At 45.9% G+C, this 13,642-nt stretch overlaps 1 protein-coding gene across 1 annotated transcript in view; it reads right to left on the bottom strand.

The window, feature by feature from the left end:
• The window catches only part of LOC144603761 (transcription factor Spi-C-like), a 46,218-nt gene extending 35,210 nt beyond the window's left edge, over positions 1–11,008 (bottom strand). Inside the window, exon 1 of the mRNA XM_078417468.1 lies at positions 10,910–11,008. Coding sequence (XP_078273594.1) covers positions 10,910–11,008 — 99 coding nt within the window. The remainder of the gene's footprint in view (positions 1–10,909) is intronic.
• Between the last annotated feature and the right edge of the window lie 2,634 nt (positions 11,009–13,642).

Below are 13,642 nucleotides of genomic sequence, written 5' to 3'. Positions count from 1 at the left end.
AGTGATGACATAGTCATGTGCACTTTGATAGTTCTATCCTACACCCAAGGGACAATTTACAGAAGCCAATTAACCTACCAACTTGCACATCTTTATTCGATTTTAGAGATACAGCACGGAAACAGGTTATTCGGCTCACCAGGTTCACGCTGACCAGTGATCACCCCGTACACTTAACACTATCCTACACACCAGGGACAATTTACAATTTTACTGAAAACCTAATTATCCTACAAAAGCCCGCTTGTCTGCCAGCAATGGATGCCTCGCCAACAGTCTGTCTGTTCTTTACTTCTTTGTGCTTAAATAGTACTAGACCAAGTTGGGCTCAAACCACTCCTGCATTGGTGCAGCACCCTCTCCTCCCACACTCCCCCCTCTCCCCTCCCCCTTCCCTCTCCCCCCCCCCCCCTTTAAAAATCTAACACTGATTTCAATTAAACTTCTTCCATAGGACCATGGTACAACGGTGAGTAAGGTGGGCCTAAAATTGTTGCGTCATTGTGTACCGTTTTGGCTGTAGTTCAGGAACAAACAAACAAACGAGTTTTAGTATATAGATGTGTTAAATCTATGTTTTTAATGTTCTTTAGCTTGTTTTATATGGGGGGGGGGGGGGGGGTTGGGGAAACTGTTTCTAATGTCTTACCTCAATGGAGATGTCATTTTTTCCCATGTATCGTATCTCCGTCCGCACCGCAGCCTAACATCGAGGAGTTGGCAGTCTTTGCTGGAAACCGACTTTCGAGAGCTCCACCGTGGGGAGCCTAGGCGGCGAGCCTACGGAGCCCGCAATCCCTTTGCCAGGTATAGACCTCGGAGCTCCAACCATGGGTGCTTGCGGACTTAACATCACGGAGCTCGTGGTCTCTGGTCAGAGCCCGACTTCGGGAACTGCAAGCCACGGGAGCTTCGACCGTCCTGATGCGGGGGTTTTGATCACCCCGACGCGGGAGCTTCGACCAACCGGCTGCAGGAGCTTTGATCGCCCCGACGGATGGATCGACTGCCCCAACCGCGGGAGAAATAAAGAGGAAGAAGATGGACTTTTTTGCCTTGCATCACAGTGAGAAATGTGGGAAATCTGCCGTGGTAGATGTTTATGTTAACTTTTATGTATTTGTGTGTCTTGTTGCTTTTTTTTCCGTATGGCTGTATGGTAATTCACATATCACTGTACTTTAATTGGTACACGTGAAAATAAAAGACATTTGAAACTTTTGAAGTGTGGGAGGAAACCGGAGCACCCGGAGAAAACCTACGCGGTCACAGGGAGAACGTACAAACTCCATACAGACAGCACCCGTAGTCAGGATTGAACCTGGGTCTCTGGCGCCGTGAGGCAGCAACTCTTCTGCTGCGCCACCGTGCTGCCTATTATACCTTGTAGTAAAAAGATGAGACAGCATGATGTAATTGATAGTGAGACCACACGGTGTACGTGTGCAGTTCTGGTCACCCAGCTACAGGAAGGATGTCATTAAGTTGGAAAGGGTGTAGAAGAAATTCACCAGGATGTTTCCTGGGCTTGTGGGCTCTAGTTATAGGGAGTAGTTGGATAGGCTGGGGGTTTTTCCTTTGCAGTGTAGGGTGCTGAGGGGTGACTTTATTGATGTGTACAAGATCTTGAGGGGCATGAATAAAATGAACATCCAGTATCTTTTTTCCCCAGGGTAGAGGATTCTAAGACGAGAGGGCACAGGCTTAAGGGAAGAGATTTCAGAAGGGCCTCAGGGACAACTTTTCCACATTGCCTCTAGTCCTGGCAAGATCCTTGTAAATCTCTCCATTCATTCCACTCGTGTGCTATTGCGATTACGGGTCTGTTAAGCTGCAGCAAGTAGGGATGTAATTGTTCTGTTGTTGGTACATATGACAATCAAACACTCTTGACACATGACACTTGACTCTTGAACATTGCCCCTTACTCATTATCCAACTCTATACCTCATCTACGGGCTCCTATTTCCTGGACAATTTTCATGTTCATTGAGGAATACATGTTGCTTGGGACGCCAGGGAGATCTCTGGCGCTCTTATCGAAAATAATCACTCTCCTTGAGGATGTCTTTGTGCAAATGACTTTAAACTCTAGCGATACAGCATGGAAACAGGTCCTTTGGCCCACCAAGTCCGTGCTGACCAGCGATCACAAACCCGTACACTAGCACTGGGCCACACACTTGCAATTTTTAGCAAAGCCAATTAACCTACAAACCTGTACGTCTTTGGATTGTGGGAGGAAACCGGAGAAAGCCCACGCGGTCACAGGGAGAACGCACAAACTCCATACAGACAGCACCCGCAGTCGGGATCGAACGCAGGCCTCTGCCGCTATGAGGCAGCAACTCTCCCATTGTGTTTGGGCAAGTGAGATTAACATGGGCCCGTGAGGAGGAGCTCCTCGGAGCTCCAAGCTTCTCTCATGTGCTGTGACTGGGGAGAAAAACAGCGTGAAAACAAAAGTGGAATTGATCAGAGTAGTTGCGTTTTTATTCGGAGATGTTGCCCACTCATGATTTCCAGAGTTGCCCCATGGTTGTTCGAGGAAGCCCCTGTGCCAAGTTGACAAGTTTCACATCCTTTCCAAATTGAAGAACTAATTTTCTCACAATTTTGATCTTTCCTGTTTCAGAGTTGCTGAATCATGTCACCCTGAGTTCACCTTCGAGTCGACAACATCTGCTGTAAAAAACAAAAACGATTCACTTGTTGACAGTCACTTCAAATCTGTTCCCAGCATCAAAATGGCAACGTTTGCATTCCTGTAGCACCTTTCTGCTTCGACCGATCTCAAAATAAGTGCTTTATCGGTAAAGTGGTGCCTCTAAAAATTTGAAACTAAATTGGATTATTTCGATTTTCAAATTTATTGATTCGTGTGTTAATGTTATAGTTTTTAGATCAGGCGCAGCAGCATAGCTGGTAGATCCTCGGCCTCATCACACCAGAGACCTGGTTCTGTGATTGGACTTTACCGGACTTTATCTTGCACTAAACATTATTCACGTTTATCACGTATCTCTATGCTGTGGACGGCTCGATTATAATCATGTATTGTCCTTCTGCTGACTGGTTAGCACACAACAAAAGCTTTTCACTGTACTCCAGTACACATGACAATAAACTAAACTCAATCTCAAACTCAAACTCAATCCTCACCTCGGATGCTGTCTGTGTGGAGTTTGCATGTTTTCCCTGTGACCGCATAGGTCTCCTCCGGGTGCTCCAGTTTCCTCCCATGTTCCAGCAATGTGCGGGTTTGTAGGCTAATTAGCTTCTGTAAATTGCAGTATGTTCTGTGTGTTCCTATTCACCTAAATGGCCAGATGGAGCCTTGGTTTAACTACCACCCACTTCCATTCCCCACACAATCAACAGAGTCTCATTCCATCCGTCTCAATGAAACCAAGGGCACAGACCCCCATTGAGAAGTGCAGTGGCAGAGTTGCTCATTCATAGAACACAGAACGGGTACAGTATGGGAACAGGCTCTTCAGCCCACAGTTTCCATGTTGAACATGATGCTTTGTTAAACTAATCTCCTCTGCATGCACATAATCCATACTGTATCTCTCCAATTCCCTGCATATCCATGTGCCGATCTAAAAGCCTCTGTCATATCTCCCTCCACCACCACCCCACGAAGCATGTTCTGGGCACCCACCACTTTCAGGGTAAAAAACTTGCTCCATGCATCCCATTTAAACTTTGCCCCTCTCACCTTAAAGCTGTGCCCTCTAGTCTTTGACATCTCCACCCTGGGATAAAGGTTCTGACTGTCTACTCGATATCTACGCCTCTCATGATTTTATGTATTAGATTCAAACTAGATACCTATCCTCCCCCAAAATGCGACCACATTGAATGTGCAGGGTCTTGTAACAGAAAGGTCTTATGCTCGATATGTGAATTCAGCTCCTCTTCCCACGGATGCTGCCTGTCCTGTTGGACATATGAAGCTCTCCTGCCTATTTAGATTTCCAGCATCCACCATTTATTGATTTGCATTGAGTGTATACATTCTGGGAAGTGTTAAAATGGTGCATGGATAGCCAGAAGATTCTGGAAGGAATTTTGCCGAGTCAATATCATTCAGCAATAATGACATGGCGGAGTCACAAGTCTTCGGAAACTATCAATGGACTTTTCACAGCGTTTACAATCTAAAACAGTATCGAGGACACACGTTGGTGCTGTGTGGTTGAATATTTATATCTATCACATGGGGTGGGAACTGACACATCAGAATCTTATGGTTCCTTTCCTGTTCCCCTAGAGTTGGCACAACTCCAAGCCGTAAACGCAACCGTAAACAAGGCACACAAACTCATCCGAGATTGCAAAGTCTTTAGAAGCAAACCTACTGGAATTTGTTGAGGATGTAACTAGGAAAATTGACAGGGGAGAGTCAGTGGATGTGGTGTACCTCGACTTTCAGAAAGCCTTCGACAAGGTCCCACATAGGAGATTAGTGGGCAAAATTAGGGCACATGGTATTGGGGGTACGGTACTGACATGGATAGAAAATTGGTTGACAGACAGAAAGCAAAGAGTGGGGATAAATGGGTCCCTTTCGGAATGGCAGGCAGTGACCAGTGGGGTACCGCAAGGTTCGGTGCTGGGACCCCAGCTATTTACGATATACATTAATGACTTAGACGAAGGGATTAAAAGTACCATTAGCAAATTTGCAGTTGATACTAAGCTGGGGGGTAGTGTGAATTGTGAGGAAGATGCAATAAGGCTGCAGGGTGACTTGGACAGGTTGTGTGAGTGGGCGGATACATGGCAGATGCAGTTTAATGTAGATAAGTGTGAGGTTATTCACTTTGGAAGTAAGAATAGAAAGGCAGATTATTATCTGAATGGTGTCAAGTTAGGAGGAGGGGAAGTTCAACGAGATCTGGATGTCCTAGTGCATCAGTCAATGAAAGGAAGCATGCAGGTACAGCAGGCAGTGAAGAAAGCCAATGGAATGTTGGCCTTCATAACAAGAGGAGTTGAGTATAGGAGCAAAGAGGTCCTTCTACAGTTGTACCGGGCCCTGGTGAGACCGCACCTGGAGTACTGTGTGCAGTTTTGGTCTCCAAATTTGAGGAAGAATATTCTTGCTATGGAGGGCGTGCAGCGTCGGTTCACTAGGTTAATTCCCGGAATGGCGGGACTGTCGTATGTTGAAAGGCTGGAGCGATTGGGCTTGTATACACTGGAATTTAGAAGGATGAGGGGGGATCTTATTGAAACATATAAGATAATTAGGGGATTGGACACATTAGAGGCAGGAAACATGTTCCCAATGTTGGGGGAGTCCAGAACAAGGGGCCACAGTTTAAGAATAAGGGGTAGGCCATTTAGAACGGAGATGAGGAAGAACTTTTTCAGTCAGAGAGTGGTGAAGGTGTGGAATTCTCTGCCTCAGAAGGCAGTGGAGGCCAGTTCGTTGGATGCTTTCAAGAGAGAGCTGGATAGAGCTCTTAAGGATAGCGGAATGAGGGGGTATGGGGAGAAGGCAGGAACGGGGTACTGATTGAGAGTGATCAGCCATGATCGCATTGAATGGCGGTGCTGGCTCGAAGGGCTGAATGGCCTACTCCTGCACCTATTGTCTATTGTCTATTGTCTATTGAAGCCAGAACTGTGTGAATTATAAATTGTAAATTACATTTGTGACAGTACAGATCCACATCCGATATTCCGGCAACTGGTGGTCCGGCAACTCCTTTAATCCGGACAAAATTACAAGAGCGCACTTGATATCCCCCTCAAAATGCGGCGGCCTAGGCCGGGTGAGGTGCACTTATCTTGCACCTTATTGTTTCCTTTATCTTATATCTGTACACTGTGGACAGCTCGACTGTAATCATGGAGAGTCTTTCCGCTGACTGGATAGCACGCAACAAAAAAGTTTTTCACTGAACCTCGGTACACAATAATAATAATAAACTAAAGACAATAATAAACGAAAGTGAAATGCTTTGTGAATATCCACGAAACCCTCCGGACAGAGAAGGACATCCTGCAGGTTGAGGCTGATCTATCGCAGATATTTAACAGTGAACAATACAAGTTCCCTTCACCATCCCGTACCCTGTAAACTTCCACATTTTATGTTCTCCATTGAGCTGGAGAACAATCGGTAGGCAGAAGCAGTTCCCACACCTGATCAAGATCACTGGTGTTAGAAGTTTAAATCTAAGCCACCTGTTTGGAAACAAGGGGCTGCTGAAATCGTGACATCCAGTCCTTGAGTCATAGAGTGATACAGTGTGGAAACAGGCCCACTTGCCCACACTGGCCAACAATGTCCCAGCTACACTAGTTCCACTTGCCCGCGCTTGGTCCATATCCCTCCAAACCTGTCCTATCCATGTACCTGTCCAACTGTTTTTTAAACATTGGGATAGTCGCAGCCTCAACTACCTCCTCTGGCAGCTTGTTCCATACACCCACCACCCTTTGTGTGAAAAAGTTACCCCCCGGATTCCTATTAAATCTTTTCCCCTTCACCTTGAACCTGGTTCTCGATTCCCCTACTCTGGGCAAGAGACTCTGTGCATCCACCCGATCTAATCCTCTCATGATTTTGTACACGATCTAGTCGCACAATAAGTGGCAGGCAGCATAGTGGCGTAGCGGTAGAGCCGCTGCCTCACAGCACCAGACACCCAGGCTTGATCCTGACTGCAGGTACTGTCTGTGTGGAGTTTGCAGGTTCTCCCTGTGACTGTGTGGGTTTCCTCTGGATGTTCCGGTTTCCTCCCACATTCCAAAAGATGGGTTTGTAGGTTAATTGACTTTTGTAAATTGTTCCTAGTGTGTAGGATAGAACTAGTGTAAGGGGATCGCTGGTCAGTGTGGACTCAGAAGGCTGATGGGCCTGTTTCCAAGCTGTATCTCTAAAAACTATACTAAAACAACATTCAAGAAAAGATACAAAAGTGCTGAAGTAACTCAGCGGGTCAGGCAGTATCCCTGCAGGACATGGATAGGTACATGTTTCGGGTCAGGGCCCTTCTTCATTGTGATTGTGTGGGGGAGAAACAAAGCTGGAAGCAGGGAGGGACAGGATAAATCAAGGCTGGTGATAGATGGTTACAGGTAAGGGGAGGTATTTGATAGGCAGATGGTTGGGCAAAAGCTACAAAATGAAAAGACAGAGGATGTGAGACAAAAGTATTGAAGAGTTGTGAATTGTGAAGCTAGAGGAAGAAATGTAAGTGGAGAGGAAGGGGAGAAATAGGTGCGAGTCCAGGTGGGGAACAGTGGAGGGGGGGTGGAGAGGGGGAGGGGAGGGGAAGAGGGCGGGGGGGAGGAGAAGAGGAGAGGGGGGTTGTAGTTACCTAAATTTGGAGAATTCAGTGTTCATACCGTGGGGGTTGTAAGCTGCCCAGGTGGAATATAAGGTGCTGTTCCTCCAGTTTACATGCAACGTAACTCTGGCAATGGAGGAGGCCCAGGACAGAAAGGGAATTAAAATAGTTGGCAACCGGGAGATCCAGTAGGCCGAGATAATAGCTCCCGGCCTGTTGGAGATGTGGAAAAGCATTGGTAACTTCCAGATGCAGCACCTCAGAAACGTAGCAATGTGTTTCTACATGGCATAATGGAGTCTTTCAACAGGACCTTTGGGTTGAATGGTCTTAAAGTCATAGAGCTGTACAGCAAGGTAACAGGCTCTTCCGCCCACCTTGTATCTGCCGACCAAGTTGGCATACAAGGCTAGTTCCATCTGCCTGCAGTTGGCCCCTATCCCTCTACCTATATACCTACACCCATACACTCCACAGCAGCAAATTATTTTCCAAGAAGTCCAGATCCTTTAACAAAATCTTTCCTGTGCGCTGATAACTTTTTACAATAAAACGTTTTACACTTTAAACTTTTGCACTTAAAACGTTATGCCTTCCTTCTTGGAGTAATTAAGTCTGAACACCCTGTGAACCTGGAAGGCAGGACAGACACAGGGAACACCGCAAAACACTAGAAGTGGAGACAGGGAACAGCAGATGCTGATTTACACAACAGGACACAAAGTGCTGAGTAACCCAGTGGGTCAGGCAGCATCTCCAGAGAACATGGATAGGTGGTGTTTCAGGTCGGGACGCTTCTTCAGACTGATGACAAAAGACTAACCTGCAAGCTATCAATTGTTTTGGTTGCACTAAGGAATTCAGGCTTTTTGTACTAATATTGGAGTTTTTAATTTATTGTTTTTTAAAAGATATTATGTGATATGAGTATTGTGTTTACAGACCTTTTAAGCTGCTGGAAGAAAGATTTTCAATGTTCTATTGTCATTACAGATGACAATTAAACACTCTTGACTTTTGAGCGTGATGGGGAAGTTTATCAAGTCATTTTTCAATTGCCTATAAGGTGGGAGAGAGATGGTTTCACCCATTGTCCTATTTGTTCTAGGCACCCCTCCCCTCGCTCCACAGATGCTGCCTGACCTGCCATGTGTTTCCAGCATTTTGTTTTATTTCATATTTTAGGCAACTGCAGGTTTCTTTGATTTTGACTTTCTGCAGCTTGATTGCTGGTTAAGCAGCAATGCATAGAGTTAGCAGCAGAGGGCAGCAGCCTCTGCAGGGAAATAATCTCCGTAGAGCTAGGAGTTGAACCTTACAGTCTTAGAGTCCCACCGCACGGAAAGAGGTCCTTCAGCCCACCTCGTCCACACCAACCAACATGCCCCATCTACCTACGCCAGTCCCACCTGCCCGCGTTTGACCCATGTACCTGCCCAAATATCTTTGAGATATTTGTTAAATGTTGTTATTGTACCTGCCTCTTCTCTGGTAATGCTTAGTGCAAGATAAAGACTGGTAAAGTCTGACTAAAGATAGTCCGAGGGTCTCCAAAGAGGTAGAAGGAAGGTCAGGACCGCTCTCTACTTGGTGATAGGATGGTTTCTGACAGGAGGATAATTGGACACTACAATTCTTCATTTACGAGGAAATAAAGACAAAGTGCGGGAGTAACTCAGCGGTCAGGCAGCGTCTCTGGAGAACACGGTGAAAATGTGCTGCTGTTTCGGTTTGGGACCTTCCTTCAGACCCATCCCAAAAAGTCACCTGTCCATGTTCTCCAGAGATGCTGTCTGACCCACTGAGTTACTCCAGCACTTTGTGCCTTATTTGGTAAACTCTGCAGTTCCTTGTGCCTTGATTTATGGGGTTGTTGCCAGGGCTCGAGGGCCTGAGGTTTCCGTCCCTCTCGTCCAGGTCCGATTCCCTCTGGCTTCTCCTGCTTCTGCAGTACAAGCAATTAGGAATGGGCAATAAATGTGTGCATTGGCAGCCATGTTCAAATAAATCTATCAACCCTGCCTTCCCCCCAACTGTTCCAGTAAAGAGAAAACATTCACGGAAACACTTCACCATTAAACATCACTCATAGCAGTTACAAAAAAGAAAATCCTTTCACAGCTTTCACGTTAAATAAATTCAAGATGACATTAGTGGTTTCCTTCTCCACATTTAGTTTAGTCTAGTTTAGTTTAGATTAGGATACGGCATGGAAACAAACACTTCGGTCCTCCTCACCAACCATACATAACCCGTTCACACTAGTTCTCTCCTATACACTGGGGGCAATTTACAGAGGCCAATTAACCTACAAAATGCACGTCTTTGGGATGTGGGAGGAAACCGGAGCAACCAGAGGAAACCCACACAGTCAATAGACAATAGACTATAGACAATAGGTGCAGGAGGAGGCCATGCGGCCCTTCGAGCCAGCACCACCATTCAACGTGATCATGGCTGATCATTCTCAATCAGTACCCCGTTCCTGCCTTCTCCCCATACCCCCTGACTCCACTATCCTTAAGAGCTCTATCTAGCTCTCTCTTTAATGCATTCAGAGAATTGGCCTCCACTGCCTTCTGAGGCAGAGAATTCCACAGATTCACAACAGTCACAGGGAGAACGTACAAACTCTCCACACAGACTGCAACTGAGGTCAGGATCGAACCCATGTCTCTGGCGCTGTGAGCAGCTGCTCTACGTGCTGCGCCACTCTCCTGCTGTTGATCTCCATCAATCCCTTCCACTAATTGAAACACAAGGAAATGCAACTGCTGGAATCTTTAACTAAAAACAAAGTGCCGGAGGAACTCAATGGATCAGGCAGCATTTGTTGAGGTAAATTAACAGTCAGAAGTACGGTCCCAACCTGAAAATCCCACCCCTATCCGGCATCTGCAGTTCCTTGTGCCTCAAGAGTGGCACCGTAGTGCAGCGGTAGAGTTGTTGCCTCACAACGCCAAAGGCTTGGGTTCGATCCTGACTGCGGGTGCTGTCAGTACGGAGTTTGTATATTCTCCCTGTGACCTTGTGGGTTTTCTCCGGGTGTTCCGGTTTCCTCCCACACTCCAAAGATTTACAGGTTTGTAGGTTAATTGGCTTCTGTAAATTGTAAATTGTCCCTGGTATGTCGGATAGTGCTGGTCAGACTGGACTTGGTGAGCCGAAGAGCTTCTTTCCACACTGTATCTCTAAAACTATAGTGTTTCTCTACTCTAACATTGAAAGTCTAAAATTAATAGACAGCATTTGTTATCTGGTGGAGCTCTACTAAATGTGGAGTAGAAAACTGCCATTCTCTCCACAGATGCTGCCCGACCTGCTGATTTCCTCCAACAGGGTGCTTTAACCTGCTATTAATTGCTGTGTTACTACTTATTATACATAGCACAAAAACATCTAGCACAAACAAACCATTCAGCCAATCGACCCAGTTAATTCAAATAATTTTCCAAGGAGTCCCAGCCCTCTGCTCTCTCTGCACAGCCTTGCAAAGATTTTCCCGAGCATGTATCCAATTTCCTTCAATTCTCACCATATCTGCTTCCACCACATCCCAGCTCACAACAAAACTGTGTCAAAACATTTCTCCTCACCTTTGCCAACCTGCGTCCTCCGATTACCAATCCTGAGGCTTTTGAATGGATTATCTCATTATTTACTTTATCGAAACTCTTGGTGCCTTTGTGCACCATTGTTAAACTTCCTCAGCGTCAATGGAAAAAAAAATCCCAGCTTTTCCACTCTCTCTCCCTTTGTGACTGAGTCAATTGCAAGTAAATTTCCCTGGCCTTCTCTCCAACAACTGGTAATCTTTTCAAAGAAAGGCGCCCACCCCAAAATCAGATGCAAACTCGAACTTAGGGTGTAATGCTAGATTTGGAAGTATCTAACATCACCCAAATAGAAACAAAGAACTGCAGATGATGGTTTATTCTAAAGATGGATACTAAGTGCTGGAGTAAATAAACGAGTCAGGGCAGTATCTCTAGAGAAAAATGGATGGGTGACGTTTTGGGTCGAGTCTGAAGAAGGGTCCCAACCCCAAAAGTCCCCCACCCCTATTTTCTCCAGAGATGCTGCCTAACGCGCCATTACTCTAGCACTTTGTGTCTATCTTTAGCATCACCTCTGTAGTATTTTTTTAATGGAATGGTAAGCTCCCAAATTGCATTGTTTCAATGCCATTTTCCCTTCCAATGGCATATTCAGAGATGTGCAATATATTGTCTAAATCTCTCCAATGCTGCCCCCAAGTGCTGCTCACTTTGACGAGAGTACTGCTTAACTTATGTTCCCCCCACAATTGCCCATCACAGTGCCCCACATGTGCAACATAGAACACAGAACAGTACCGCATAGAAAACAGGCCCTTCGGCCCACAATATCTGTGCCGAAAATGATGCCAAGATAAACCGATCTCCTCTGCCTGCTTGTGATCCACAACACTCCATTCCCTGCATATTTTTGTGCCGATCCAAAAGCCTCTTAAACGCCACTATCGTATCTGCCTCCACCATCATCCCTGGCAGCGAGCTCCAGGCACCCATTACCCGCTGTGGAATAAAACTTGCCCCACACATCTCCTTTAAACTTTGCCCCTCTCACCTTAAAGCTGTGCCCTCCAGTCTTTGATATTTCCGCTCAGGGGAAAAGGTCCTGATTGTCGACGTGTTTCCTTACCTGATCATTCCCTCAGTTGTCAGTGGAGTATAATTTGATGTTGATGTTGCAAAGATGGATTTCAGAATGAAGAGCGAGATTCATGAACAAAGAGTCAAGTTTGTGATCCAGTTTACTGTCGATTAAGCTAATAAAAACTGAACTCAACTGTTTTACCAGATCTATCACGATGTAGCCAAAAAGGGGAAAAATATCTGCACAAGTAACTCTTGGCTAGGGAAGTTGTTTTATATCATAGGATTACTGTTTTTCTTCCCCAGGAACATAAATGTGATTATTTTAAGACGTAAATCCCCTAATGATTTTGGCTCTAGACTACTTGTTACTGAAATCTTTTACTTGAGAAAATACTATCAGCGGCCCAATTGTCTTATGAGTTGTGAACAGGGCACAACATAAATCAATCAGTTACAATTAACATGGAGAAACATGCACCTGCAGATGCTGGTTTACCAAAAAAGACACAAAGTGCTGGAGTAGCTCAGCAGTCCAGCATCTGTGGAGAACATGGATCAGTGACGTTTCCGGTCGGGACCCTTCTTCAGACTGATTGTGGTGGGGGCTGGGGGATAGATTGTGGTGAGGGTATGGTCTCCCCACCCCCCTCCACAATTAGACTGAAGAAGGGTCCCGACCAGAAACATCACCTATCCATGTTCTTCAGAGATGCTGCCTGACCCGCTGAGTCACTCCAGCACTTGGCGCCTTAGTTACAATTAACCCAATCTCAGATTGATTGATTGAAATTTACAGCACAGGACCTTCGTCCCACCGAGTCCACGTCGACCATCGCTCACCCATTCACACTAGTGCTATGCTACCCCATCCACTCTTGACACACTAGGGGCAATTTACAGAAGCCATTTATCATGATGCATCACAGCATGGTTTGGGAAAATCTCCATCCATCCAAGACCTCAAGAAATTACAGAGAATTGTGGAGGCTGCCCAGACCATCACACAAACTGACCTCTCTTCCATTGGTTCCATTCACACTTCACACTGTCTCAGCCGGCAAGGCCCCCAGCATAATCAAGGACCTGTCTCACCCTGGTCACTCCCTCTTCTCTCTCTCATCAGGCAAGAGGTATAGAAGTGTGAAAACGCACACCTCCCGATTCACGGATAATTTCTTCCCAGCTGTTATCAGGCAACTGAACCATCCTATCACCAACTAGAGTGGTCCTGACATCCCATCTACCTCATTGAAGACCCTTAGACTTGATTGGACTTTATCTTGCACAAAACGTAATTCCATTGTGGATGGCTTGATAGTGCTCATATATAGTCTTTCAGCTGACTGGATAGCACGACACAAACAGCTTTTCACTGTACCTCGGTTCACATGGCAATAATAAACTAAACTAATAGGAAAAAAAACTTCAGATGCTGGTTTAAATCGAAGGTAGACACAAAATGCTGGAGTAACTCAGCGGGTCAGGCAGCATCTCAGGAGAGAAGGAATGGGTGACGTTTCGGGTTGAGACCCTTCTTCAGACTGATGTCAAGGGAGGGGGCGGAACAAAGATAGGATGTAGACGGAGACAGGAAGGCTAGTAGGAGAACTGGGAAGGGGGAGGGGATAGAGAGGGAAAGCAGGGACTACCTGTAGTGGGAGAAGTCAATGTTCAAACCCAATGTAAACT

The sequence above is a fragment of the Rhinoraja longicauda genome, chromosome 20 (genome assembly GCF_053455715.1).
Source record: "Rhinoraja longicauda isolate Sanriku21f chromosome 20, sRhiLon1.1, whole genome shotgun sequence".
NCBI classification, from domain to species: Eukaryota; Metazoa; Chordata; class Chondrichthyes; order Rajiformes; family Arhynchobatidae; genus Rhinoraja; species Rhinoraja longicauda.
This window is presented reverse-complemented; position numbering and strand designations above follow the sequence as displayed.